The sequence below is a fragment of the Nasonia vitripennis genome, chromosome 3 (assembly GCF_009193385.2).
Source record: "Nasonia vitripennis strain AsymCx chromosome 3, Nvit_psr_1.1, whole genome shotgun sequence".
Lineage (NCBI taxonomy): Eukaryota > Metazoa > Arthropoda > Insecta > Hymenoptera > Pteromalidae > Nasonia > Nasonia vitripennis.
The window spans coordinates 6,266,778-6,292,461 of record NC_045759.1 but is presented as its reverse complement, the minus strand read 5'-3'; the positions used below and the strand labels follow the sequence as shown (position 1 = coordinate 6,292,461).

At 38.6% G+C, this 25,684-nt stretch overlaps 5 protein-coding genes across 13 annotated transcripts; 3 read left to right on the top strand and 2 right to left on the bottom strand.

Annotated features, from left to right (window-relative positions):
• Positions 1-143: 143 nt before the first annotated feature.
• On the bottom strand, positions 144-1,779 carry LOC100118041 (60S ribosomal protein L38). Of its 4 annotated transcripts, XM_032597783.1 has the most exons (6): positions 1,559-1,740; positions 1,297-1,386; positions 1,093-1,128; positions 752-812; positions 295-417; positions 144-214 (listed from the first exon to the last, which is right to left on the bottom strand). In XM_032597783.1, the coding sequence occupies exons 3-6, from the start codon at positions 1,093-1,095 to the stop codon at positions 174-176; spliced, it is 228 nt and encodes a 75-aa protein (XP_032453674.1). In that variant the 5' UTR covers positions 1,096-1,128; positions 1,297-1,386; positions 1,559-1,740; the 3' UTR covers positions 144-173. The 4 variants fall into 4 exon arrangements, with proteins under 4 accessions (XP_032453674.1, XP_008213688.1, XP_031782518.1 ...); XM_008215466.3 differs by lacking the exon at positions 1,559-1,740 and having other exon boundaries at positions 1,297-1,401; XM_031926658.2 differs by lacking the exon at positions 1,559-1,740 and having other exon boundaries at positions 1,236-1,360.
• Positions 1,740-3,347, top strand: LOC100118079 (actin-related protein 2/3 complex subunit 1A-B). The gene has a single exon (XM_016984265.2). The coding sequence runs from the start codon at positions 1,927-1,929 to the stop codon at positions 3,031-3,033; it is 1,107 nt and encodes a 368-aa protein (XP_016839754.1). The 5' UTR covers positions 1,740-1,926; the 3' UTR covers positions 3,034-3,347.
• LOC100679055 (phosphatidylinositol phosphatase PTPRQ-like) lies at positions 3,345-8,754 on the bottom strand. Its single transcript, XM_003424252.5, has 12 exons — positions 8,613-8,754; positions 8,350-8,534; positions 6,654-8,266; positions 6,271-6,564; positions 5,887-6,186; positions 5,458-5,799; positions 5,064-5,378; positions 4,644-4,988; positions 4,282-4,572; positions 3,948-4,151; positions 3,770-3,872; positions 3,345-3,697 (listed from the first exon to the last, which is right to left on the bottom strand). The coding sequence occupies exons 3-12, from the start codon at positions 6,775-6,777 to the stop codon at positions 3,565-3,567; spliced, it is 2,451 nt and encodes an 816-aa protein (XP_003424300.1). The 5' UTR covers positions 6,778-8,266; positions 8,350-8,534; positions 8,613-8,754; the 3' UTR covers positions 3,345-3,564.
• A 13-nt stretch (positions 8,755-8,767) lies between these two features.
• On the top strand, positions 8,768-12,131 carry LOC100123388 (THO complex subunit 1). Of its 4 annotated transcripts, none has more exons than XM_008215480.3 (8): positions 8,768-9,564; positions 9,664-10,356; positions 10,436-10,683; positions 10,768-11,067; positions 11,144-11,293; positions 11,364-11,511; positions 11,599-11,817; positions 11,907-12,131. In XM_008215480.3, the coding sequence occupies exons 1-8, from the start codon at positions 9,529-9,531 to the stop codon at positions 12,078-12,080; spliced, it is 1,968 nt and encodes a 655-aa protein (XP_008213702.1). In that variant the 5' UTR covers positions 8,768-9,528; the 3' UTR covers positions 12,081-12,131. The 4 variants fall into 4 exon arrangements, with proteins under 4 accessions (XP_008213702.1, XP_008213701.1, XP_008213700.1 ...); XM_008215479.2 differs by having other exon boundaries at positions 9,353-9,564; positions 11,596-11,817; XM_008215478.2 differs by having other exon boundaries at positions 9,353-9,564; positions 11,364-11,526.
• Positions 12,132-15,634: 3,503 nt separating this feature from the next.
• On the top strand, positions 15,635-16,794 carry LOC100678078. Of its 3 annotated transcripts, none has more exons than XM_003424209.5 (3): positions 15,635-16,151; positions 16,207-16,311; positions 16,388-16,794. In XM_003424209.5, exons 2-3 carry the CDS (start codon positions 16,225-16,227, stop codon positions 16,616-16,618), a joined length of 318 nt encoding a protein of 105 aa, XP_003424257.1. In that variant the 5' UTR covers positions 15,635-16,151; positions 16,207-16,224; the 3' UTR covers positions 16,619-16,794. The 3 variants fall into 3 exon arrangements, with proteins under 3 accessions (XP_003424257.1, XP_008213697.1, XP_008213698.1); XM_008215475.3 differs by having other exon boundaries at positions 16,018-16,151; positions 16,200-16,311; XM_008215476.3 differs by having other exon boundaries at positions 16,028-16,138; positions 16,200-16,311.
• Positions 16,795-25,684: the final 8,890 nt, after the last annotated feature.

Genomic DNA, 25,684 nt, shown 5'->3' with positions numbered 1-25,684 from the left:
ATGTATTTATACACATATTTAAATCTATCTATGTTTGAAAAATGTTAATTTAAAATTACTTGCTTTGAACTATAGTTTTAGGTGTGATATTAAAAACTTGACTGGATGATTGAGTGGGAAACAGTAGAAATAATAATTCATTGTTTTGTAATAAAGATCTTGTATTTATTTATTTATGTACGTTCGCTCCTCTTAACTTCCTTAACCTGGAGACCTGTAGAAAAAAATATTTGCTTACTAATAGAATTCATAAATTAATAGTATCTAATATAGACTTTTAGAGCGTGATTTTACCTGGGGGAAGGGACTGCTTCAGCTTCTCAGCCTTCTCTTTGTCAGTGATGACAAGGGTGTACAGGAACCTGGAGCACCTGACCTTGAATTTGACATTCTCGGCATTCTTCTTTATCTTGACAGCTGTAAAGCACAAAAATATTTAAGAAAAGTCCTTAACACTGTGCTTTCTTCTACATACATATTCTATAAATAAAGCTTCAAAAGTTGTGTAGAAAGTTAAATGAAGTTTTGTAAGAAAATAAATATTGCTTTTATCAAGAAAATATCAATTTATCAATAAGTCATACAAATATTGATCAATATTCTTACTATTACATTGTTTTAACAGTTACAATTGATAATTTTTTTTTAAAATATCATTTTCTTAGAGAGTCGAGAGAGTGTTTAATGTACACTGCATACGGTTCTCAATAATTGATGGACAAAAAATAAAATCTTTGTACAGTATACTCACACTTAGCGTCCTTCCTGCGGGCCTTCAGGAGGAAGTCCTTGATTTCTTTGATTTCCCTGGGCTGCAAAAATAATCGTGCAGCATTAACAAATAGTTCATTTTAAATATCGATCAAAGAACTAACAATAAATTTCAATTTCAACGAATGTCACTGAATTGATTCCAATTTTATTTACAGATGATTGATTTGAGGTTATGTCTACTGACTATTCATCAGTAAATCAACTGCAGACACAAATATCGAGCAATTTTCAACTTTTAACCAAACAAATTTTCACGTTACTCGACGAATCACGCAAACGTTATTTTTAAATTAAAAATGAACAACAAATAAAACTCACCATCGTGGAATTGGAGCGTAGTACGTTGAGCCGTACCTGGAACACAACAAAAAATATACTGTTTACACTGTCAACAATGAAAAACGAAAAGCACAATAACGTCGACGAATAGTCGCGGAAACGCAATATTCGACGAAATTCACCAAAAAGCACAGGATTTCTTGGATAATTTTAGAATTAAAAATTATTTTTCGCGAAGCATACCTAACGTCACCACGTCAATCTTGAAGAAAAGAAAGATCGCCTCCTCGCGGTCGTGATCAGTACTCACACCGCCGAAGTCAAATCCAGTTACTGCGGGTAATTTTAAATTTAAATTCTTTATTTACGCAAACTGAAAAATTAACGGTTAAAAATGAAACTAGAACAGAACTTTATGTTAAAATTTGATAAACAATGCATGTGACACGATTCCTCATAGTTAAAATGCGAGAATCGGCTATTCAAAAGATGCAGGTCAGTTCACCTAAAGTAAAAGCAGTGCAGTATCTTTCCTCTCTTTTTAGCTCATTGAACGTACGGGTGCGTACGGGCGTGGATGCGGCAATCAACCCGGTGCGAGCGACAAGGAAGCCAATACGCGAACTCGGTGCATCTGACAAGGACAGCAGACATCGACTCGCGGTGGGAGGTACGAGGAACAGACTTGTATGAATCATGTATTTGTAGGTATATCTGCGCTTTATAACCTCGCGTCATCTTGCAATGTCGCTGAGTGTCGCAGATCCAGGCGATATTTATACGGATTTATAGTTGCAGTCGACTTTAGTGATACGGAGAGTCGATCGTCGTGCGACGCAGTGCCATCGTGAAGTATCATCGAACCGAGGAAAAATGACTGAGGTGTATAATTTGGGCGTTGATGCGGTCACTTGTCACGACTGGAATGAAGGACATAATGGAATTGCACTTTGTCCCAACAATAATGAACTTCATGTTTATAAGCAAGAGGCGTCGAATTGGAAGCTCTCAGAAGTGCTGCAAGAGCACGACCAAAGGATCATGGGCATCGACTGGGCACCAAAGACAAACAAAATTGTAACCTGCGCTGCTGATAAGACTGCTTACGTTTGGAGTCAGAACGAGGAGGGAAAGTGGACACCAGCCTGGGTACTGCTGAGGACGAATCGAGCAGCCACCTGTGTCAAATGGTCTCCCAAGGAGGACAAGCTGGCTGTTGGCTCTGGAGATCGAATTATCTCTGTGTGTTACTTTGCTTCAGAGAACAATTGGTGGGTGTCAAAACATATAAAGAAGCCTCTGCGATCAACAGTGACCGCAATAGACTGGCATCCCAACAATATGATCTTAGCTGCTGGATCCACAGATTATAAAGTAAGAGTTTTCAGTGCATTTGTCAAAGAAGTTGACAAAAACAATAGTGATAGTTCTTGGGGAAGTAGCTCCAACCTGGGAAACATGTTTGTTGATTTTTGTAATTCTCCAAATGGAGGTGGTTGGGTGCACGACGTAGCATTCAGTCCCTGTGGTACCAAAGTCTGTTGGGTTGGACACAACTCTTCCATCTGTGTCGCTGACTCCATGCAAGGGAATGCTGTCACCCGACTCTTGACGGAATATTTACCATTCCTTAGATGCGTTTGGCTTGATTCTAACTACATCATCACTGCTGGCCACGACTGCATGCCAATGGTCTACAAAGTGGATGAATCTGGAAAATTGAGTTTTGCAACTAAACTTGACAATACGCAAAAGAAGGAGGCAGCTGGACTTACAGCGATGAGGAAGTTCCAGTCGCTTGATAGACAAGCCAGAACTGAAATCAATGATAGTGCACTCGACAGCATACATCAAAATACCATCACCAGCATTCGTAAATTATCAAAATCAAGATTTAGCACAAGCAGTCTTGATGGTCTGTTAGTTGTTTGGGACATCAAGAGTCCTGAGTTAATGATGAATAACTTGAGGTTGAATTAACTGATTCTCTCTACTGCAATCTACTACAGAACTATCTCATGGTAGAATTATTTAATTATTACATATGAATAATGAAATGCATTTACTTAATTTAATAAACGAGACGATTATTGTTTAAAATTTTCATTTTTTGTTAAATTTCTCAACAAGAAATATTAACTCTCTATCTATTTTTTCTGTCTACAAACAATTATATTTACAGTATTCAAATATATATTATTTTGCAATTGTTACTATGCGCTGTTCTTATACTTTGTATTAATCTTTTGTAAAAAGGATTTGTCGTGAAAAATAAATTAAAACTTTAATAATTACTTTCTTCAATTGATTTTGCTTGACCAGCTTCAAAACTCTCTGTACACACATGATATCCACGAATTCTCCTCAAAACATTTTTATTTAATATTGTTAGTATAGTTTTATAATTTTAAATAAATACAACTTTAAAGATATTAATTATTACAAAAATTGTAAAATTCGTGCCATTTAAATATTTTGTTGGTAAAAATTCAAAAAAAATATTTTGTATCTTTATTGTTCGTAACGCCGCCTAGTTCTCGCAGCGGAATTTTCATAACTGTGAGAATGCATGTTCATTGTTAATCTTCTATTTCTATTTCTATCTTGATCGTTCTCCTCCTGCTCCGTTGACTTTTTCTCTTTTCTGAAACAATTTATAGTGACGTACAAGCGTAATATGAAAAATATGCTTTGATCGTAATTAATCTTTCATTACCGTTTTGCGTGCGATTTCCAAGCTAACAACAAAGCAACAATAATTCCTATCAGCAGTATTCCGATCACGATACCAATAATCATACCCACACTCATTTCCGCATCTGAAAATTTGGATGTGCTTTCTTTTCATTTACCACTCAAAAATAGTTTTAAAACATCCTTATCTAACAACGTACCGGTTTTCACTTTAAACGGTGCCGAATCAGCATATCCTCCGTATGTGAATGCCCTCATTCGTACTTCGTACCAAGTGTCGGGTTTAAGAGGCCCATTACAATACAATCTACCTTTCGTTGTCATCGATACATCCTTACAAGTGATGTCGTCACCTATGACGATTTTCACCGCTTGTATGCTTCCGTAATCGAGGATGTGATTCGCTATATATACACATAAATAATTGACGTTATTCGATACAAATTATTTTTTTCGTACTCCTTTGAAATTAAAAGCTATATAAAAAAAATTTGTGATTTCGTGTCCCACATACGTACAACGAAGGAGACTTACGATAAGGCGACCATCTCGGTTCCGAGGCCTGATAAGGCAGTTTGAAATCTCTTTCCATTGACTCTCTCCAGGACGCCACGTCTGGCCAATCCCCATTTTTCGAATCAAATCTCATATTGCGCTGTTCCTTGTTAAAACCTAACTGGGATACCAAGATAGCGTAGTATTGCACATTGCCGTTCTCGTGCGAAAACAGAGGTAACAAGATCTCGAAGGACGTTGGGGTGCGTTGAATTTTGTTTGGATTCAGAGTTATGGATTTTATGTAAGTCTTGTTCGGTTGAGGTGGAACTGAAAACAAAAATATCGTAGTTAAAAAATTTCATCTAAAATTTTACAATAATTTATAACATTATTCTTACTTCCGGCTGGATACTCGGTGTCAAATTTGGCGACTTCGCCCTTCTCATCTGTCCCGTGTATGGCGGCGGAAACGCTGAATATGTAAGAGTATTGAGGTCTCAACTCTCCGAAGTTATAGCTGAACTTTTTATTTTTTCTCAAACCGTCGATATCTTGGATTAATATAAGGCTGCTGATGACGTGATTTTCCGAATGGGGTCTCGAGCCAAATACCCTCAATTCGAATTGCTTCAGTCGTCCTTTCAGCGAGCAGGGCAAATTCCAAGACAGGATGGTCTCCAGAGCATTGGAGTCGTTCTTCCTAAGCCTGGTTTCGCAATCCAAATTCGTGACCTTATCGGGCACTGAAACGTACGATTTACGGTGATATTAATTTTTTCGCTCTCATAAATGTTGTGAAATTCAGACGTGCAAGACACCTCCTTTCTGGCCACTGAGAAACGTGATGCTTTCGCTCTTGGATCCCCAACCGGCATCTGTCCTTGCTTCTATGTTGGCCGTGTACTCGGAGTATCCCTCGCCACCTTTCCAGGTGTAGTTGTTGGCAGTAGGACGAATGTTCTCCATGACAGCTCTGCGGGTGACGTTACAGAAGTCGGGCACAGGATAGAGCGGTTTCCAGGAGGTCGTTAGCTTGTACTTCTGCAGCTGACCCGGCATCGACTTCGGGGCATCCCATGCGAATGTGAATTGGGTGTTCTCCAGGTGACGAAAGTTTTCCGGAGCCGAGGGCACTGTAAGCGACAACCGCTTGCATATAGTTTTAATCTATTCTTTTGGTGTTGTTTGTTTTTTAATTAAAATATCGTGTACCGTCTTCCTTGGTGAAAACCGGCACTGGCATCCCAAAACGACTCCAACCAGCAGAATTGATAGTCCAGCCCCAGCAGATGTATTTGGTAAACGGGCTGAGATCCTGGACCAGAAGTCTCACGATCCTAGGGTTCTGCCCATGGGTCGTCACGTTAGTAGTTCCTCTTTCCTTCACCTCGAATCCATATCCCTCCGTGTAGGAGTAATTACAGTCGGTCCACACCGAGTCGATGGAGCAGTTATTTTTTTGGTCCAAAACGTTCCAGTTCAAGGTGATCGTCGTTCTCGTGGATATGAACGGCGGCACGTTGATGCTGTTCACCAGTTTTGGTGCTATGGTAACTATATATAATACGAATATTTTAAAAGTCGTTTGAGACCTGATTGAAAGTTTTCGGTATTAATAAAATTCAAATGTTTCAATCGAACCTTTGTCCAATGTAGGTTTCGCCTGAATCGAGGATTCCAATCCTTTGCCGTCGTTTCGATCGATCGCTTTGACGATCACCTTGTACGAAGTACACGCATGGAGGTCCGGTAAAACTATACTCGTATTGGGGGTGTTTTGAGTCACGAAGTGTTTCAAATTGTGAATTTGCGCCTCGGCCCTGACCAAGTAGTGCTTGATGCAATACCTTCCGACTTTTGGCACTTTCCAGGACACGTTCAGCATAAGCGCGTCGTTGATTTTTCCAGGACTCGCGCTTTGTATCAGGGGCGCGTCTGGTTCTGTAAAGGATCGAAAATTTTTCGTTATTTAAAACTCGAATCGATCGCCGTTTACAGAAATTAAATTTGTGTTAATGTACTTACGTGTCGAGGCGGTTTTACCGATTACACTTTCACTTGCATCGTTATCGATGTCGAAGATCGTCTGAGGTGTAACCGTGATGTTGTAGATGATGCAAGCCTCCAACGACTCGATTGTGAATTCGATTTTATCTTGGAAGGAAAAGATCTTGCTCGCATTGCCCACGAATTCGTCGTCCTTGAACCATTGTATCAAATATGAAGTTAAATTTTCGTGATTCGCACTCCAGGATACGGTCAGCGAATCGGCGGAAGCTTTGACTATTTTTAAATCTTCAATGACTATCGACTCGTTATCTGTTCGAACATACACGAATGTGCTTGTAAAGAGGTATATTTTTAAGAAATTGATCAAGTTATTTTCAGAAGTGTATAGTAAAATATACCGAGTGAAGTATCCTCTGCCGACGTCTCGTTCAAATACAGATACTTGTTCGACAAATCGCCTCGACAAAATACACAGAAAAACTGCGAGATGCAGATGATTGCCCAAACTTTTCTTCTCAACATTATGAGAATAGTTGTATCGGAACCAAAACAGCTATGATGATAATTACGAGATATTTGACACCGCGTCACGATTACTTCAAGTACACAGTCAACGTTTTTCTATCAATTTATAATCTTCGATAAGTGATACGTATGAACGATCGATTTGAAATTTACGAAATTATTCATTTTTCTCCACCTGCACATCTACACCATAACGTTAGGTATTCTCTACTCTGCATGTTTCCTTACATATTTTACAAGATAAGAACCCTATCATCACTTAGCCGAGAATTTCTATTGAGTGCTGTGACGTTGCCATTGCCATCGTCGATAACGGCCTATCAAAGCTTTTAAACCCTAATCCAGTTAATCGAAGTAAAAACGATGATACACAAAACAATGATACGAGCTAAAACTTTTTTTAATTCAAATAAATCGTAACTAACATAATCGACAATAAATGAATAACGACGATTATGTAGAAACATTTGTTTTATTTACAATAATACAAATCGGAATATCAAAAGTACAAAATATTTTTGTAAAAGATTCTTGGTAAAAATGTGGTTCGATATATTTAGTTATAAAATCAGTTCCTTATCAGTTAAAAGTCGTTTTCATCATAACTGGTTTACACTGTTATGTGAACGCAATAATGAAAATTAAGAAAAAAAGTCATCACGCTCTTGAAAGAAATCGGATTTCTATACCCTTCAATTAGTAATAAAATAACTCTTTGAAAATACCTCTCATTATTGTTATGATTAATATTAACTTTAACTTTAATCAACTTTGGTCAGTTATACGTTAAGTTTACAGTAAAAAAATAAATTATACCTCTAAAACGAAAAAACAGTCTTATAGATAATTCAAAGCTTTTTCATAATATATGGCAAGATTAAGCAAGCTGTTAAAAAAAGGCATAAATATTATAAAAGATTACCATGTCATTATCTAATCTAATATTAATCATATCAGTACTCTAAAATGCGAACTAAACGCAAGAACAAAATGTAAAATTACAGCAAACTGCTTTTTGTACTTTTTTCATCTAAGATTGATAAAAAAAAAATTGTTTGGATATGTTTAAATAAATTTATTTCCTAATCATTACTGTAAAATAGATAAGCATGCCTCTTATTTTGATTATGATCAATTGTTCAAATTCAGAAATAGATGATCTGAAGTTATGTCAGGTCTTCAAGATTGGTCTTATGGAATGTAATCGACCAATGATTTTTTTATGGATTATTGTCCTCAAACTAAATAGTCAGGAAATTTTGTAAGCTAGTATTAAATTCGCCATTAAAACGCAACCAAACTTTTTCGAATTCATTGACATAAGCGCTTACAAGCTCTGATTGATTTGTTACAATAATATTTTCACAGTTGCCAAAAAAAGCTTGTATTGTCCAATTGGCACTGCCAGATATTAAAAGTTTCCTATCCACGAGAGCAAACTTATGGTGCATAAGGTAAGTGGAATTTTTAGTTCGTACTTTAATACCTGCAATCCGAAATTTCATGCTTATATGAATATTATGAATATTATTGTTTTGAAAGATATCAAAAAATTATAACGAAACAAACCTGCTTTCCTCAGAGTATATATTTGACTTGATTCATTTGAAGAAGATTCATCATCTGTAATCACTCTGATGATTATATTTTTGCGATGCATTTTGATGATTTCATTAACTATGGCATTACAAGTGAAAAAGTATACGCAGATGTCTATTGATCTTGTGGCAGAAGATAGGTATGCAATAAGTTTGCTGTAAAATTATAAATTAGTAACAGAAGCAAAATTTTATAATGGGCTGTGTGATTAGTTCAATATTCATTCAGCTTACTTGAGTGGAATCATTGGACAAGTTGGCATGTAGCAAGCAGTATTAGAGTTTATATGATTTCTGCAAATCATCGATTGTTCTGAGAAAAAAAGGACTTCATTGATTGGTCTGTTTGACTGAAGTTGACCTTTATTGTGAGACTTATTGTACTTTCTATAGATTCGCCAAGCTAGTTCCGTAGCACAAGCAAAGCCAAGCAGTAGTACGATACATCTTCTACCCGAGTTCACCAAGTTTGAGGGGACCATCTAGAAATTAATAAATATACATAACGATTCTTTTTCTTTTAAACGGATTACTTAATTGATTCTTTTGCTTTTATATTCAGCAATAGTATATGAAGACTTAGTTCAACAAAAATATTTTTTATTTCAAATTATACATTCGTTCTACAAAACTTAATTTTTGAACAAAATTGTAATGCAATTCATGTATAGTCAAAAAATCAAGGTCAAGTTTGTATAATTACAACTTACTTTCCACAAATTTTAATCGTCAGTTTATACCTGAATCGATAACTAATGCAGAGTTCAAAAATGAACTCTTTTTACGAGATGGCTGATGGAGAACCTGTTGAATAATAACTATTTTCAACTAAGTATAAAATTCCGGTACGAACAACCTTTTGTTTTCGAAGAGTGTATACAAGTCTGAAGGTCAGCGCTGAATACAAAGCGCCAAAAATAAGCGGTTCAAGAAAATCAAAAATCGAGCGGATCGAGTCTCGAGCGTTTCTCGGAATGTCTGCAGACTACTTCAGCTTGGTTGCTGATGCTTGGGCTTTCAAAACACACAATAGGTAGTTAGTTTGCGCCGGAAAAGAAGTAATAATTCTTGAATTTTTACATGAAGTAACTAGTCGACTGCCATATTTAAGATTTAGTTTATAAGTTATTATTAGCTGAATAATTTTACAATGGCATCCTTTGAAACATTACGCAAGGATTATAGTGTAAGTAAAATCAGTACTTTTAGGTTAGCTACCTGTTACAAATTAACAATCATCGACGTTTGACGTTGTTTCAAAAATATTAACATAATTTTCTTACAGAAATATGTACAGCAGTGCCTAAAGAGTTCAGACATAGCAACATTTCAAAAGAAAACTATCGAACAATGTGCCAATGATAAAGACAGGAAGCCTGCCATTGATCAGGCGCTGCGAGACACCTTAGTCATAATATTGTCAAATAATGCTACCAACAATACAAGAACATTGGAGTCTTACATTAAATTCTGCATTGAATTATGTCGGAAGGATTTGGCAACAACAAGTATGCCTGTTATGCTGCTTAGCGATATGTTTGACGCACTAACGCTGAATCTCTGTGAAGATTTGTTTACATACGTTGAAAATAATGTATCTACTTGGAAGGAAGACTTGTTCTTCGGAGCCTGTAAAAATAATTTGCTCCGCATGTGCAATGATCTTCTAAGGAGGCTTTCTCGTTCTCAGCAGACTGTGTTTTGTGGTAGAATTTTGCTTTTCTTGGCCAAGTTTTTTCCATTCTCCGAAAGATCAGGACTTAATATTGTGAGTGAATTTAATTTGGAAAATATTACTGAATTCGGATCAGAAAAGTCAGAAGAAGAGGTCATTCAGCAAATGGAAGTTGACGGTGAAAAATCAGAAACAAAAATTTCTATTGATTATAATTTGTACAGGAAATTTTGGGCTTTACAAGATTTCTTTAGGAATCCAAACCAATGCTACAACAAAATGCATTGGAAGTGTTTTTCGACCGTAAGTTGCCTTAATTCTTGAGTCAAGCATAATTAAATTATGATTACTGATTACAAATTTTGTTTCTTTTCACTTTTAGCACGCTACTAATGTGTTATCTACATTTGCTTCATTTAAATTGGAAGATCAAAAGGATTGCATAATAGATCATTTAAAAATTGAATCATTATTAGATGGACGTTACAAAGATAACCATTATTTTGCAAAGTATTTGACAAATGAAAAATTATTAGAACTGCAGTTGTCTGATTCCAATTTCCGACGATTTGTATTGCTCCAATTTTTAATTTTGTTTCAATATTTAAATAGTACAGTGAAATTCAAATCGTGAGTCGCAATATACGAAATTCTACATATCGTACAAATTTTGTCCACGTTGACATTGATTTTTTCTTTACTACTTTTGAATAGAGAAACACACGAGTTAAAACCTGATCAAGTGGAATGGGTCAACACAACTACTGAACAAGTTTATTTGTTACTGACTGAAACTCCACCTGATGGGGCTGCTTTTGCAGAAGCTGTTAAGCATATTTTGAAACGAGAAGAATATTGGAATTCTTGGAAAAATGAAGGATGTCCAGCTTTCAAAAGGCCAGCTCCAGAACCAATGACAGAAGCAGATGAAGCTAGAAAACCAAAAAGGCTCAGGAGAAAAATTGGGGATCTGATACGCGATGCACAAGCTGTAGGCAAATATTACATGGGAAAGTAAGTGATTCAGACCATAAAATTTGTTGCCTTTTGAAAACGAAAAGTAGTTATGGATGATTCTTTTTATTTATAGTCAAGAATTGACAAAATTGTGGAATCTATGTCCAAACAATCTGGAAGCCTGTAAATCTAAGGATAGGGATTTCTTACCTTCACTGGAAACCTACTTTGAAGAGGCAATCGAACAGTTAGATCCAGCTGCTGCTATAGAAGATGAATACAAGTTAGTTGAAAACTTAATGATTCTCATTTTCTAAGAAACGTTCTTGATGATGATAAATATGTTTTTATAGGAAAGTTAACGACGGTAATTTTGGCTGGAGAGCACTCAGGTTATTGGCAAGGCGAAGCCCACACTTCTTTGTTCATGGAAACTACCCCATTAATAAACTTCAGGAGTACCTAGAAATAATGATAAAAAAAATAGCTAAAGATAGACCAGTATGTATTACAAATGTAACTATGACTTTATTTTGAATATTAAAAGTTAATAATAAAAAGACTACATAAAAATTTTGACTAAAGCAGGTTCAAACTGATATAAAGCAAGAGGCAGGAGAAACACCACCTTCTGAACAAATTGAACAAGACTTTAATGAAGAAACGCTGAAACAAGAAACTGAGGCGATAGAATCCAAACCTAAAGTAATTAACAGGATAAGTCGCGAGTTAGTCGAAAAGTTGGCAGAAGTTATGAAAGATGACTGGGAAACATTAGCTGCTAAGTTAGGATATACAAACGACGAGGTAATCGCTAATGATTTTTTACACGTAAAGTGGACTTATCTTATTTTGACCTTGACAGCCACAGATTCATACGGCGTTTCATTTTTCAGATTGTTTTCTTTGGTAAAAAGCAAACACCTTATGAACAGTGTCAAGAAATGTTAGTAATATGGACGGAAGAAGATCCAGAAGCATCAATTGAGCATTTGAAATCTATTTTGCAAGAATTGAATTGTACTGAAGCCTTAGAAGTAGTTAATTCTAATACTGTAAAAACTGAATAATCTACATTTTTTATACTTAAATAAATATAAATGACAATGAACTTTAAAAAATGAAGTTTTATCATTTCCGAATAATTGAAAATCTGCCGATGATTTAATTATTTTTGTCCTCAGATTTAGATCAATATATTACTATATGTTTATAATGCGAACTATAGTACTATAATAGCGTTGGTTTATAAATAAAAAAGCGACCAAGTTGTCATGGATGGACAAAGCCTTGTTGCATTGTTGCATGCAATATATTGATCTTCAGCGTATTTTTAATAAAATAGGAACAGTTGCATGTAAGCTTGTAAACAGTACATTTATATTTTTCAAATGGTCGTACAATTTTTGACGGCTAATCACCAAATCCACTTGAATAGGACAATGGAACGAGACAATATTCTAGCCCAACTTGTATGTACATACATACTTTTTTTATTACTTTGGCGTTAAATCTACATTAAATTTCATAATTATTCTCATTGTCAGGACTTTTAATAAATTCTTGCTTCAAAATCGAAAAGCAGAATAACATTCTCCTTCTTGACACAAATGCAGATAACGATGTTATTTTGAATTCGTATTACAACGCGTATACTCCACTATATTTATTTAAAAATGACGATAAAACCGTTTTCAAAAACCATAGAAGATTTCGAAGAGTATAGAGGCTGAACGAAACTCATGTCAAACAAAGAAATAATCCTATCGTCAGCGCTATTATCATTACTTATGGGATTGTATTATTTACGGAAATGCTGGATGAATTTAGAAATTCTGTTTGGTGGAACAACAAAGCATACTTTCTGATTGTCGATAAGACTTCAGAAGCTAATTGCCAAATGGCACAAGTAGTTCTAAAAACTGCGTGGGACTTTAATATACTGTCCGTCATATATTTATGCATGAATTCAAATAATAATCAAACTTTAATGATGCATACGTACAATCCTTACACAAATCTGGCTCCAATCTTATGGAGCGAAGTACGTACACGCGAATCTATAAGCACACCTTGGACTTTATTTGTATGTCCGGTTAATGCACTATTAAAATTTGGTAAGTTGATTGAATAAAATAGATATTTAAATATACTGTAATTAAAAAACACGATGCTCATATAATTCGTAATGACTTTATTTGATTATTCATTTTTAAATTAACGTTTTCCATAAGGACAACGAGAAGATAACAAAGTGTGCAGCGCCTTATTTTTCGACAAGACAACGGATCTAAATGGTTACAATTTGAAAATAATATCGATGATAGACGAACGTTCGTTTCCTTACGATAAAACGAAAGAAAGATATAGCAGGTGCTACAGTATTCCCTGTCGTATATTATTTATAATTCTGAGCCATATTAACGCACCAATAACCTTCAAGATAGCCTCTGAACACGGCTATGTTGACGAGTACGGGCAGCCTCATGGTCCACTGAAAGATGTATTATCAGGTTTAGTTAACTGACATAACAGCAATACTATACTTTATACGTGATTATTGGTGGCTAGAAATAACTCATATTTATTCTGATGTAATAAAGATTACAACTCTAAACGAGCCAATCAACTATTACGACGAATTGGCAGCGAGTTTTCCATTCAATAATTTGATCTCGTTACTGATAATATTTATGCTTTTCATTTTAAATTTAAAACTGATTTTAAAAATCGCAATTCCTTTGGCAATGTTAGAATGTATTCGACTTAGCTCGAGCATGGCAGTTCTGAGTATTCCGCGAAATTATGCGAGAAGATATTTTTTTATTATTTGCTTATGCATTGCCGTTGCTGTTAGTTCATTTATTCAAAGCTACCTTAGTGCAACGCTCATTTTGGGAGATCGATTCAAAACAATAGAGACAGCTGATGATTTAATTAAGTCCGACCTGAAAATTTACGGTATTCCGTCTAATAAAGAATTGATACTGGAGAAGGAAATTCGGGAACGTTTTCTATCAACGAAGGCCATTAAAAATTGCTACTATCGCCTCGAAAAAGGCGAACGGATCGCATGTATACTTGCAGATTTGCTTCGAGAATATTACGTTCAAGAGAGCAAACGTTTTCATATATCGAATGGTAATATAATAGAAAAACTTGCAGCTTACGTATGCGCCGAGGATTGGCCTCTTCTAGGCAAAATACAGCACGACGTTTTGTTGATGAACGCGGCTGGGTTGATTAAATTTTGCCAAAGAATCGAGAAGCTTTACTTTGCAAAAACCGATTGTGTTATTGAGGAAACTATGATATCAGCTGATATTAAATTGAAAAATATGCGTATTATTTTTAACGGTTTGATTGTTATTTGGCTATTGGGATCGTTATCATTATTCTTGGAAGTAGTGATTTTTAAGTTGAAGAAATATGCAAGCTCAAGAAAGTATTCGTGCTTGAAATTAGATGACACAAAATATTCTTGGAAAATTTATTTTCGAAGACTTTTGAATAGAGTTAATTGTAATGCAGTACAAGAATGAAGATTTTCCTCGAGTAATCTTGTTGAAAAATCAATCACGTGTATAATTGAGTGTGAATATGTAATGGTGATGAATTTACCCATACTAGTTTGAATTGTTGTCACGTGTTTAAATTGTAGTTACATATTTACTTTATTAATTTAACAAATTGTAACAGTTAAAGATTTACATCATTAAAACTTCCATACATGCATGCTTTGAGGATTGCCTACACACAGGAGTCAGCTTTTTCATAAACGTAAGAATCTACCTTCCTTTCTGTCATTCCATTTGTTTTGAACTTTTTTTTTTGAAGTTTTTTCTCAGAAATCGATTTTTGCTATTTCCGAGAAGCAAATCTCAAACTCAAAGACAACACAAAGTTGTAAACTCAAAACACTCATTCCCGAAGTTTATCCTCGATTCACCTCCGGTACAGCTGCTACACGTCCCACTAAAAATCGAGTCTTTACACTCGCCTCGCTCGATACTCCGCGAAAGCGATTTACAATCCATAATCCTCGATCAATTTTGACGTTCTCTTGTATAATCATCGAATAAAAGGCTTACATATCTACGAGTCCCTCTTCGAAAAATAAAAGAAAGAAAACGGGCCAAGAAATTCCGGTAATAAAAGACGCATCGGTTCCATCTCTCACAGCGCAGCTTCAGCCTCGAAATGGCCACTCAAGCCTTTACGACTGTGAATTTCGTTGCATTATTTTACAACCGCGACGAAAAAGGATACTCATCCCATTCGCCTTTTTCCTTCTCTTCTCTATACATTCATTCGTTCGCACTTAACCGCTTATTTTTATTCCGAATCGCGATTGACGAGGAAAAACGCAGTACTCCTTTTGTTTATACCTCGTTACAGAGAACCTTAACCGTATCGCGCGTCATCCGACAAAAAAACGCAAAAATCCAGAATTTCCACGAACTTCAGAAGCGACGCCCATACCCTTCTCTCTCGCGTCTGACAAAAGCTGCGGCGGCGCATCTCCGATATCGTATTATAAACTCGCCGCGACGGCATTCCATCCGCCCACGATTATGCACGCGCGTATGCGCATCGGACTCGAGGCCCATAAACTTCGCTTCTCTCTTGCCTGTACCGCGACGAGAGGACACTTTCGCTGAATCTTGGGATGGTGGAGATTTTCTGTGATTCTTGGGAGGTCGTGTGTCCGTCGATTTTTCGTTTTGTACGACGGGGAAATGTTTATCGTGTTTTTACGTTCGGAGGAGTTTTCTAAACGATGGTTTTAGTCAATGAGTGACGTTGGAAGCTTTTGAAATGACGAACGACGCGTTTGAATAGAAAGAAGTTTTCGAGCGTCATGATCGGTATAAATTAAGCGTTACACCTGTTCTTGATGGGTTTTCGTGCCGCTGCATTAATTGAGAGAGTATCGCGAGGCTGTTCGAGGAGGCGATGATGCACAGGAAGCGCGGAATCTTTTGTTGTGAAAACGTACGCTGTTTGACTTATTTGACGTTGGATCGTCTAGTGGGGATCTTCTTGCAGAGCTTTGGGTATATAAGTGCATTTTGGTGTCGGTTTGCTTCGAATTTGGTTGGAAGCTCTACCACGACTGTCGTTTCACGTAAGCCTACAAGGTAAGCTGTGCACGATTCTTTCGCGAATTTTCACTTATTTCTTTCAAGTTTTTAGCAAACCTAACTTCACAAAATGAGGGCAATCATCGTTCTTGTCGTCGCTCTTCTCGCCGTAGCTTTGGCGGCGCCGGCCGAAGACAGCTCGGTTAATCAAGTTTCCGTAAGTTGTTGTCGCACACTTTTTATAGATCTAATGCTTATTATACATATTTATTTTATTCTTTGTATCATCGCAGGAAACCGGAACGCACAAATACGACGGCAACATCAACTTTGACCTGTTCGGCGAGTCATCGATAAAGCACACCCTCGAGGGTCTTATCGCTGCCGTTAAGGACACCCTCAAACTGTTCGGTTTGGAGAACAGCATCCAGAGCGAACATCAAGGTAGCGGAAAGCTCCAGGGCAACTTCAACTTCGCTGGTGAAGGCAGCAAGACCAAGGTTGACGGTGACGATCAAAAATGAAGTCTTTACAGTCGCTTATCATGAGCAGAGATTACGTCTGGAATTATTAGGATATAGTTAATCGCTTCGCAGCTTTATCGATCATGATGCTGTAGTGGAGCATGTGCTTCAGCCTAAGCTATTTTACGATGATTTATCGATCGCTTGATAGTAAAAAATGTTTTGAGATTATTTAATTTAAGCTCTTTTCATTTATCCGATCACTTGTAAAAGCATCACCAGAACAAAAAAAGTCAGAACTCCAATCGAATCGGTGTCGATGCATAGCGACTTCGCGAACCAATGAATCCGTTCTTTCGCCGACCGCAGCCGCTTCTTCGATGCATCGCAGAAAATCCTCTCTGACGTTATACTCCCCCGATACCGTGTGTTTTTCATCGTTTTATTTGACTTGTCGCTTCACGGCACTGAATTTCTTTCTTCAGGCTTGATAAATAATTCACTTGAGATTATACTTAGAAGAATCCGATGACGCGATTATCCACAAAAAGATCAATTCGCTGTGAAATTAATGATGAAACGACATTTCCCTTGCATCAGCCCGAGAAGAATCAAGAGACAGGCATGTATAGAGGTATCAGGTGAGGGAAAAGGGAAAACAGACCCGATGCATGTGGCATTTAAAGTCCCGCGTTATAAACGTACATTACCAGAGCGGAAAAATTGAAAAGCGCCACGAGCGATTATTATGCATATCGGAGAATGTCAGCGAACGTCGCCGTGTGTGTTACGTAAAATCGAGCGAAGGGGTGATTGAACCGTCAAGGGATACACGCGCCACACCTGATCGTTAAGATGTTTCCGAGATATACACCCAAAGGCTTTTTCGGAGTTTAGCTAAATTGCACGGACATTTCGGTGTAATGCCGAAGATAGAGATCTTTAGACAACGACGATGGATATACGATTTCACCAAAAGGAATTTGCATTGCGACGATTATGATGCAACAAAGGCGGCGGCGTTTTGTGTGTGTTCGAGGATATCTATAATAACGCTTATGGCGAATAAGTAATAAACAGTTTTTTTTTCTCTGGCGTTTCACAGAGGTGATGAAAGCACTTCTTTTTTTTCTCATTTGAAAAAGCGCGCGGGTCATTTAAGTCGCGGCCGTGGAAATGTATTCGCCGCCGCTTTTCTTTGTCTTCGAGAGCGCGAGCTGCGGGGTGAATTTGCATTTTCCATAAGCGGTAGATCATGAGCGTATAATAAAATCAATACACACATACACGTGAGTCGCGTGAAATATTATAAAGTGAAAGGTATGTACGAGTTCTAGTTCGAGAAGTGTATTTCGTCCTCTGCGAGTTTTTCGTTCGAATCGTATGTAGCAATGAGCGAAGTATCAATTCGTTTGGTATTGATTTATTGAAAAAGGAAATTGGTTCTATGTAGTCTTCTAGTATAGTTAATACACATACACTCTTGGACCAGCTATTGCATTTCCCCAACTGCGTCTAAGTTTCAACTCTATAGTACACAGTAGTCTCTGCCTAACGGAGATAGGTGGCGGGCAGACGCCTTTTCACTTCACGCATCTCAAGTGCACTCCCGGAATGCATAAATACGTAGACGACAGTACCTCCGTATGCTTATATAGAGGTGTTGCCACTAATGCCAAAACTGCTTTGTTAGGCCTGCTTATGCTGGTCTACCAATAATTGTCCGAGTCATACTATTAATAATAGTACGCCTGACATAAGCAGGAATTTTTGTGGGCTTCCTCGCAGCAGAGGAAGCTTTTTAATTGTACAAAGATAATTTTGTTTTTATAGGAAAAAATACACCCCCACTAGAACTGTACGGCACCTGCACTCACACCTACATGACGAAATCATCGCGCCATTGAACGAACATCGCGCGATTTTGCTCGCGTAAAACTTGCGCACAATTAGGCATCACCAGGGAGAAACTACACGCGACGACAGTTACGCGTTATTAGCTTTTATTATTCGTAGATCTTCGAGGCGATAAATCGAGCCTGTTAGGTACTTACACGCGCACCAAAGGAATGTAGCTGGTAATCTAATTAAACTTAATTTAACTCCTCGTTGGTTATATCCATACACTGTCGCTCACCTGTACCATCGACGATTTTACAAAAAATTCACGAGGTGACCGATCGAGCTTGTGCACATTACGTAAAACGCGTAGAAAATTCGGCCGGAGGAAGACGTCTCACCGGATAAAAGTACCTGGATTTATATCTTAGAAAGTTATATCCCTCGAACACCTCTATAGACGCGCGGGAAAATTCATGCGTGACATTTTCAAATGATCGAAAGAGTCGAGCTGCACGAGAGCTTTTACGGATACCCACAGCGGTTGTGCAATGTACGCGTATGGAATGAATGAAAAAAATCGAAAGTAAGTACCTGCTTAATCGCTTGCTTTCGGTTTGCATGTAATGGAAATATCATAATTTGCGAAAACGATTTACCAAGCCGGAGCATTGAGTAAGCGGACCTTTTTTTGGTCGAGAAAGCGATTTCGTCGACGTTTCGATGTACGATTTTGAAAACGATGACTATTATTCGTACAAAAGACACGTCGAATTAGCATAATTTATGACTCGTATTAGTCATCGTTGGTACGTCGTAAACGTAAGTTTGAGTAATTATCAGCAGTGATTGACCCTTGATTTGTTTATGAACATTGCCGTGAACTCACTCTACGTATTTTTTAGGTGCTTTTTCATCCAAGAAACACCCGAATTACAGCCTCCGGTTCGGGCCCGGATTTTGCTTCTCTTACGTATCTTTTAAGCTTACGTAGTTGAGAAAACATATGACTACTTAGCTTCTATAATCTTAGTTAGAAAATCCAAGCGTCACGACAAAGCCGATCTATATACTTACATGCGCTTAAGTATTTACCCCGGCACGGCAGCTCATAGTCATTCACGCCACTTACGATTTTGGCTCACGTGAGTTATTATTTCCCAAAGGCGCTGCGTGAAATCGTCGATGGTTATCTCTTTCTCCTATCCTATGGGAGTGGTTCTCCAATGCACACTACGTGCGACAATCCATTCGCCAGGGGCCGCCAGCGGCTAATTGTCCGCGAGCATTTAAAAATAATTCGCGGGATGATGTCGAGTCAGAAAGAAAGGTATAATTGTTTATCGAGTCGAGGTGCGAAAAATGAGCGGCGTTACGTCAGTAATTAGTGGATACGAGACGGGAAAGTTGAAGCTTCGTTGTGGAGCGTATTAAAGAGCGAATCGCGGAATTTACTTAATCCGATGTTGGAGTTATTAATCGTTCGATTAATTTTGCGATGTCTGCCCGAGAAGACAGCTTTCAAATGCAAGTTAAGCTATGGATACTCAAGCGAAGGAAAAATTGCCACGTGCGCTTAATTAACAAACCAAAACAGTCTATTTATTTACCAACGTTGTAGGCGATTGCGCGAATATCTTTCGTTCGAGCGAGATCCTATAATATTAATTCCATCGAAATGCCCGCTCAGACACGCGAAAGATTTATCAGATTTTATGCAACAGATACACAAGCTAACATAATCAGAAGATCGAATAATGTTTCCTCCTGGCGGTTTCGCACACGGTTATATCCACGATCCCGTGAAAATTTAATTACCGAACTATGCGCACACACGTCCTTTGCGTAATTTCGTGAGATACTTTATATACTATTTCAGTTCCAACTTTTTTCTCAACTCTCCAACGATCAAAAAATCTCGATCATTGTTATACGGTCAAAAGCGATATTACAAAAACAAATTCCCTGTGTGCGTCCATTTCGATCAATAATCGGCGCCTTCACGCAGGTGCTACCACAGTCACAGCTTATTATCTATCGCCTTGGGTGTATACGAAGCTGCGTCGGTTTGCCCAACAACCCACACACACAGCTTTCGCAAATCTTATTAAATCTTCGCGCGATTTATCTCTCTCGCTGATGAAATTCGCGCGCTCTCGCGAACAAAGTCCGCGCTAATGACTCGCCTTCGTTGAGTAACACGTATACACGTGTGTGTACGTGTGCACGTACGTATAGGAATACGTGTAGATCGAAATGATCGAAGCTGGACGTGGGTGGGGTTCGATGGCTGCGAAAAGGAAGTCCGTGTAGGGAGAATTAAATTTATGTTAATTACATTAAAAAACATTGAAAACACGAAAACTCTTCCTTGATGTGAACAATCCAGTCGGCAATACAGCCGCCGCAAAGCTGGACATAATACCCGAGTATAACAACAAGTGCAATGCATCATCTGTGTACACAGATACAAGCCTCGAGGCTTATAAATAACGATTTTTGCAGGCTTTTCCGAAAAACCGCGTGTACAGGCATTACAGCTCATACACGCTCTTTCATTCTCGTTCGCGCGCCGATCCGCGGGGGGAAAATAATAGAACGATAAATCATAAGCAAAGTACAGCCGGAGTTCGGAAACGGCTCTGAAACACGTGAAAAACGTCCTTACACACAGGGTCTGTAATATTACATAAAAGCTCGTGTTGTACACGAGGAATTTATCGGGCGATACAGCTCGTTACAGAACACCTTGACATTTGGGATTCCAGGGTGAAAGTACACCTTACCGATCGTGCGAACTCGGCAAGATCACAGGAATCCTGTCTACGCGCGTTTCTGTACATATGTATATTACAAGCTTGCGCACAGGTGAGCTGGTATTTTTCAAGATTGCGCAAGGGATCGATTAAAATTTAATGGAGATCGTGGGCCGATCTCGCGCTAATGATGATAAAGATTCATTCGACGTCCGACGTTGGAAAAGAAGAAACATTAGTACCGATTGGCTGTTGTACTAATATGGAATCGATCCGAAGACTTGATCGATAGTCCAATCGGTATCTCGAATGCAGAGCTCGATAGCTTGCGCAACGGGTGTGTAGATGCAAATTTTTCTTGGAAAAAATATGGGATAGAATAACGTACGTAAGAACCTAATGACCCGAGCAAACATCGATTGTTGTTATTACTCACACTTATTATATATACCTATATGTGGAACTCGAGGTGTGGCGCTAATTTAATAATCGTGAAATAGCTCATTTTTCGTTTCGCTACATGGAAATAATTGAATACATCGCGCTGCAACCGCGAGTCTAATGAAACTACGCTCCCGTATACCTGTATCCATGGAATACCGACAATAATAACGCAACGCATACACCGCGATGCATAATTCAGCGAGTCAATTACTCCATTTATAAATTCATATCCAACTGGTATGTGCGCCAGTGAGAGAAATAAAAAAAAAGTCGACGTTTCGAAAGCCGCGACGCTATCGTGCGACGACCTCGAGATAGCTCTCGACGTACGTTGTCGCGATCCGTGAAAAACGGCTGAAAGTAAAATCCAGTACGTGTCGAGTTTTTCCAAGCGTGTCTGCTGCAGAGTGTGTGTCTAGGAGAGGACTTTCCATAAAATAAAATTACGCTGAGAAGTTGTAGAGCAGCAGAGATCGGGGCTGGATTAATCAATCACGCGCTGCAGCTCGGATTTGCATAGAGAAATTATTGTGTCGGGATTAACGACACTTCGGTTATGCGAAAAATCGCAGCATCGAAAATAAAAATCCGAGGATATCTGTGATTAAAAGGACGTAGGATATTAGCATTTTCGGTGGGATCAGAGAGACGCGGCACCGGCTTCCGAATGAGAGAAAGAAAGATCGTGTGTAACGTATAGACTTGCGTAAGCAGAAGTTGTAGCGGCGGCGCATCCTTTTCGAGAGGCTCGAATGGTTTTTTAATGCGTGTACCGATTATGCTCGCAAAGTAATTTATCGAAGGCTTCTCGACTTATTTACATGCGTCACTCGTATAGAGTATATACAGCTGTGCTATGCCGCGATGTATTTATTACATCGAGTTAATTTATATTTTCACACAATGAGACTTTAGCTATCCTTAAATTCATGCATCGAATCTAAATTATCGACGTCTCTATTGAATTATCACACCATTATATCAACTCCCTAGACTCGAAAAAAACTCATCGCGATATGCGAATCTCCGCGATAAGCTCGGATAAGATCTCGATTTTGCATAATAGCCGACTTTCAAAATTCCCTTTTCATCGCCGCGATAATCCCCTCTGACAAGCGATTGTCGCCGAGCATATGAATTCGACAGCCTCGAAATTTATTCGCCGAGAGGAATTCCCGGGTTTCGCAAGAAAAAAACTCGTTGAAATTATTAATCACTACTCGACTATACCACCAAGTGTTTTTTAATCGACCGCGACGAATCCAATCTCATTGCCCAATATCCTTTTGTGCGCTGCATGTACCGCACATATAGCCGCGCAATTAACCTCGTCCTTTATTATTCCGCGGATTTATGGGTTCGGGCTGTACGACGGAAGGGATTTATCGCGGCGGATCCTGATTGCAAAGTATTGCGGCCTGTCCGCCGCGATTTTATTCATCCCTTTACCTGGAAGTAGAAGGATGAGATGCTGTGTGTGTGCGTGTGTGTGTGTGTGTGTGTGTGACCTTCGGGATATAAATTGACCTCGACGTGTGCAGCGGTGGACGACTGCAGGAGAGAAGCGACAAAGGGTCGTAAACAAAGTAGGAGGTGGATCGTGTACGGAGGACGTTTATTTGACGAGGGTGAGGAAAAGTCTCTTGGGTGTTTAATTGATTGTGATATGTTGAAGCATGGGTCTGCCGCTCATTGAATGTTATCCGATAAATCGTCGGAGGTGATGATAATTTTTTTAAAGGAATATTCTAAAGGACGGCTCTCCTCACTGTCACCGTAATCAGGACACATTTCCACCATTACGCAGTGACGCTCGCAATCGTTGTCGTTCCTCGAATAACTCCGCGAATATATTTCCAAACAACAGCTCTTCGTCTGAAAAACCTATCAGTCACCGAGAACACGCGGATATTTGTTTATACGAACGCGTAAGTATTCGACTGTCAAAGCATCGGTTCGTTGGAAAAACGCGAAAAGTGCGGTGCGTCCTTTCGATGAAATAAAGTGATAAATTGAGCGGCCCGTATGATTAATGTCCCCGATAAATCAGCCTGTCAACGCGTAAGCAAAGCTTTTACCCATTGCGCAATTCGCCGTATGGATATTCACTCTTTTAGAGGCGCAAAAATGCATTTTAATTCAGCCGCCGTTTCACTTGCTTCTCCTGCATCAGCTTGTATGATTTTCCGTGTGCGAAATCGATGTATTAGGAGGGAAGTATCCGTTTCAGCGTCGAGCGCGAGTGACACTTGTCGAAAAGACGCGAGCCGATCTAATGATCGGATTAACCATAGCAGAGATGAATCCGTCAGATTGATCGGCGCTGACGCGTCGGTTTTTCTTTGCTTCGCTGAGTTTCTGATATTTCGTAATGTTTTGAGACCGTCGTCATAGCTTTAGGGCCATGTCATTTAATCTCAGGCAGTTTATGCTACTTCCTTCATCACATATTTGCGCGTAAACTGCCTTTTTCCTGACGTGCTTATGATAACTTATGATATAGTTCAATCCGAATTTACGACCAAAGCATAATAATAATAATAGAATAAACCGTCAGAGTTAGAAAATAATTCATCCGGACCTAATGAAAACGATCCAACCGCAGCTGCACTTATATTTAACTAACGTTCATTCAATTACCTCACGTGAAAATTATTCAAACGCATCCCGCACCTCGGCTCTTTATACACACACATACAGCTATATCTATAGGATTGTCGGCCTCAGGGCCTTGTTTTACTCGTTTTCGATCGCCGAAGGACGAGCATAAACTTCTAGGATAAAAAACGAGGAGTCGCCGCCACGCGACATGTTAATATATACACACATACACACACACAAACGCAAATCCGATGACTCACGAGCGCGCACGCGACGAGCATATAGCGGTAAATTTTGCTCGGCGCGGCGGTCTGGCTTTTGGAGCGGGATGAGTTTTATTGCTGATTTTTTAAAGCTCGCTCTCGTACCTTGGGATGGAAATCGGTGTTTTTTTTTTAGGAGGAGGAGGAGAGACTCGATTTGTTTGTCTGCGCGCGTTGCTTTTTGGGATTTAATGGGCCTTTCATTTGGCCGAATTAGTCGTTCATTAGTGCGATTAATTCTGTATGCAAATTGTTTTGAGTAGTGCGTCTGATGTATCAAACTTGGTGGTATAATAAAAAAATTCAATTTATTCAACATCAAATGAATTCCCGCGACACCTGTTGAAAACTTCACACCCACGTGTGAATCGCATGTAGTGTCATTTAACAATAAGTACTTAACAGTTTTTGAAAATCCAATACGGCAAATCCACAATGACTCACTATAATACACGCATAAACACACACGCACGTCGTAAGACCCACCGAGAAAAACAAATTACGCGACTGTTATTAAATAAGAGCGATTTACGCTTTGCGCAACTGCCGTATGGCTCTAACGAACGTCGAGAGACGGGAATTATTAGGACGTGCGCTAGTATTAACGATCGAGGCGTGAAATAATAACGCGTATATTGTACACCAGCTTTGACGCGAAGATCGTTAGCGCGAGATTTTTCCCGGACTAATGTTTCTATTAATTTCGATGCGGTGCTTTGTGCAACGTATAATGGATATATTCCCGAGATTTTTACATCGGGATGCCATATCGAAGTTTACGTAAGAGCAGAACTGAATGGACGACATCGTAAAACGCTCAGCTTATGCGTCGAGAGCTCAATACACTGCAGAATTAATTACACAACGTAAACACAGCTTGTGTACAAGTGTCAGAAAACCTAACACTTGATTTCGCGGCAAAATGGAAAAAATTCACACGTTTCAACGCTTTCGGATGATTATATTCAGCGCATCGATAAAAAAAATCAACGCCACATCGGCTTTAATGAACTTTCTCCGGCAAATAAGCCAACTTCATCGATCAACAACGAGTATCGCCGCGAACTTCGGCGCAAGCGTCGCTTCGAAACAAGCTCGGAGTAAATATCCTCCAAAGCTCTCCGAGAATTAGGTCTCGATAGGGGGAAAAACGACGAGATTCGCGAAGGAGAAAGTAGCGCACGCAGGCAAATGCACACTTCATAAACGCCCTGGAGATTTTC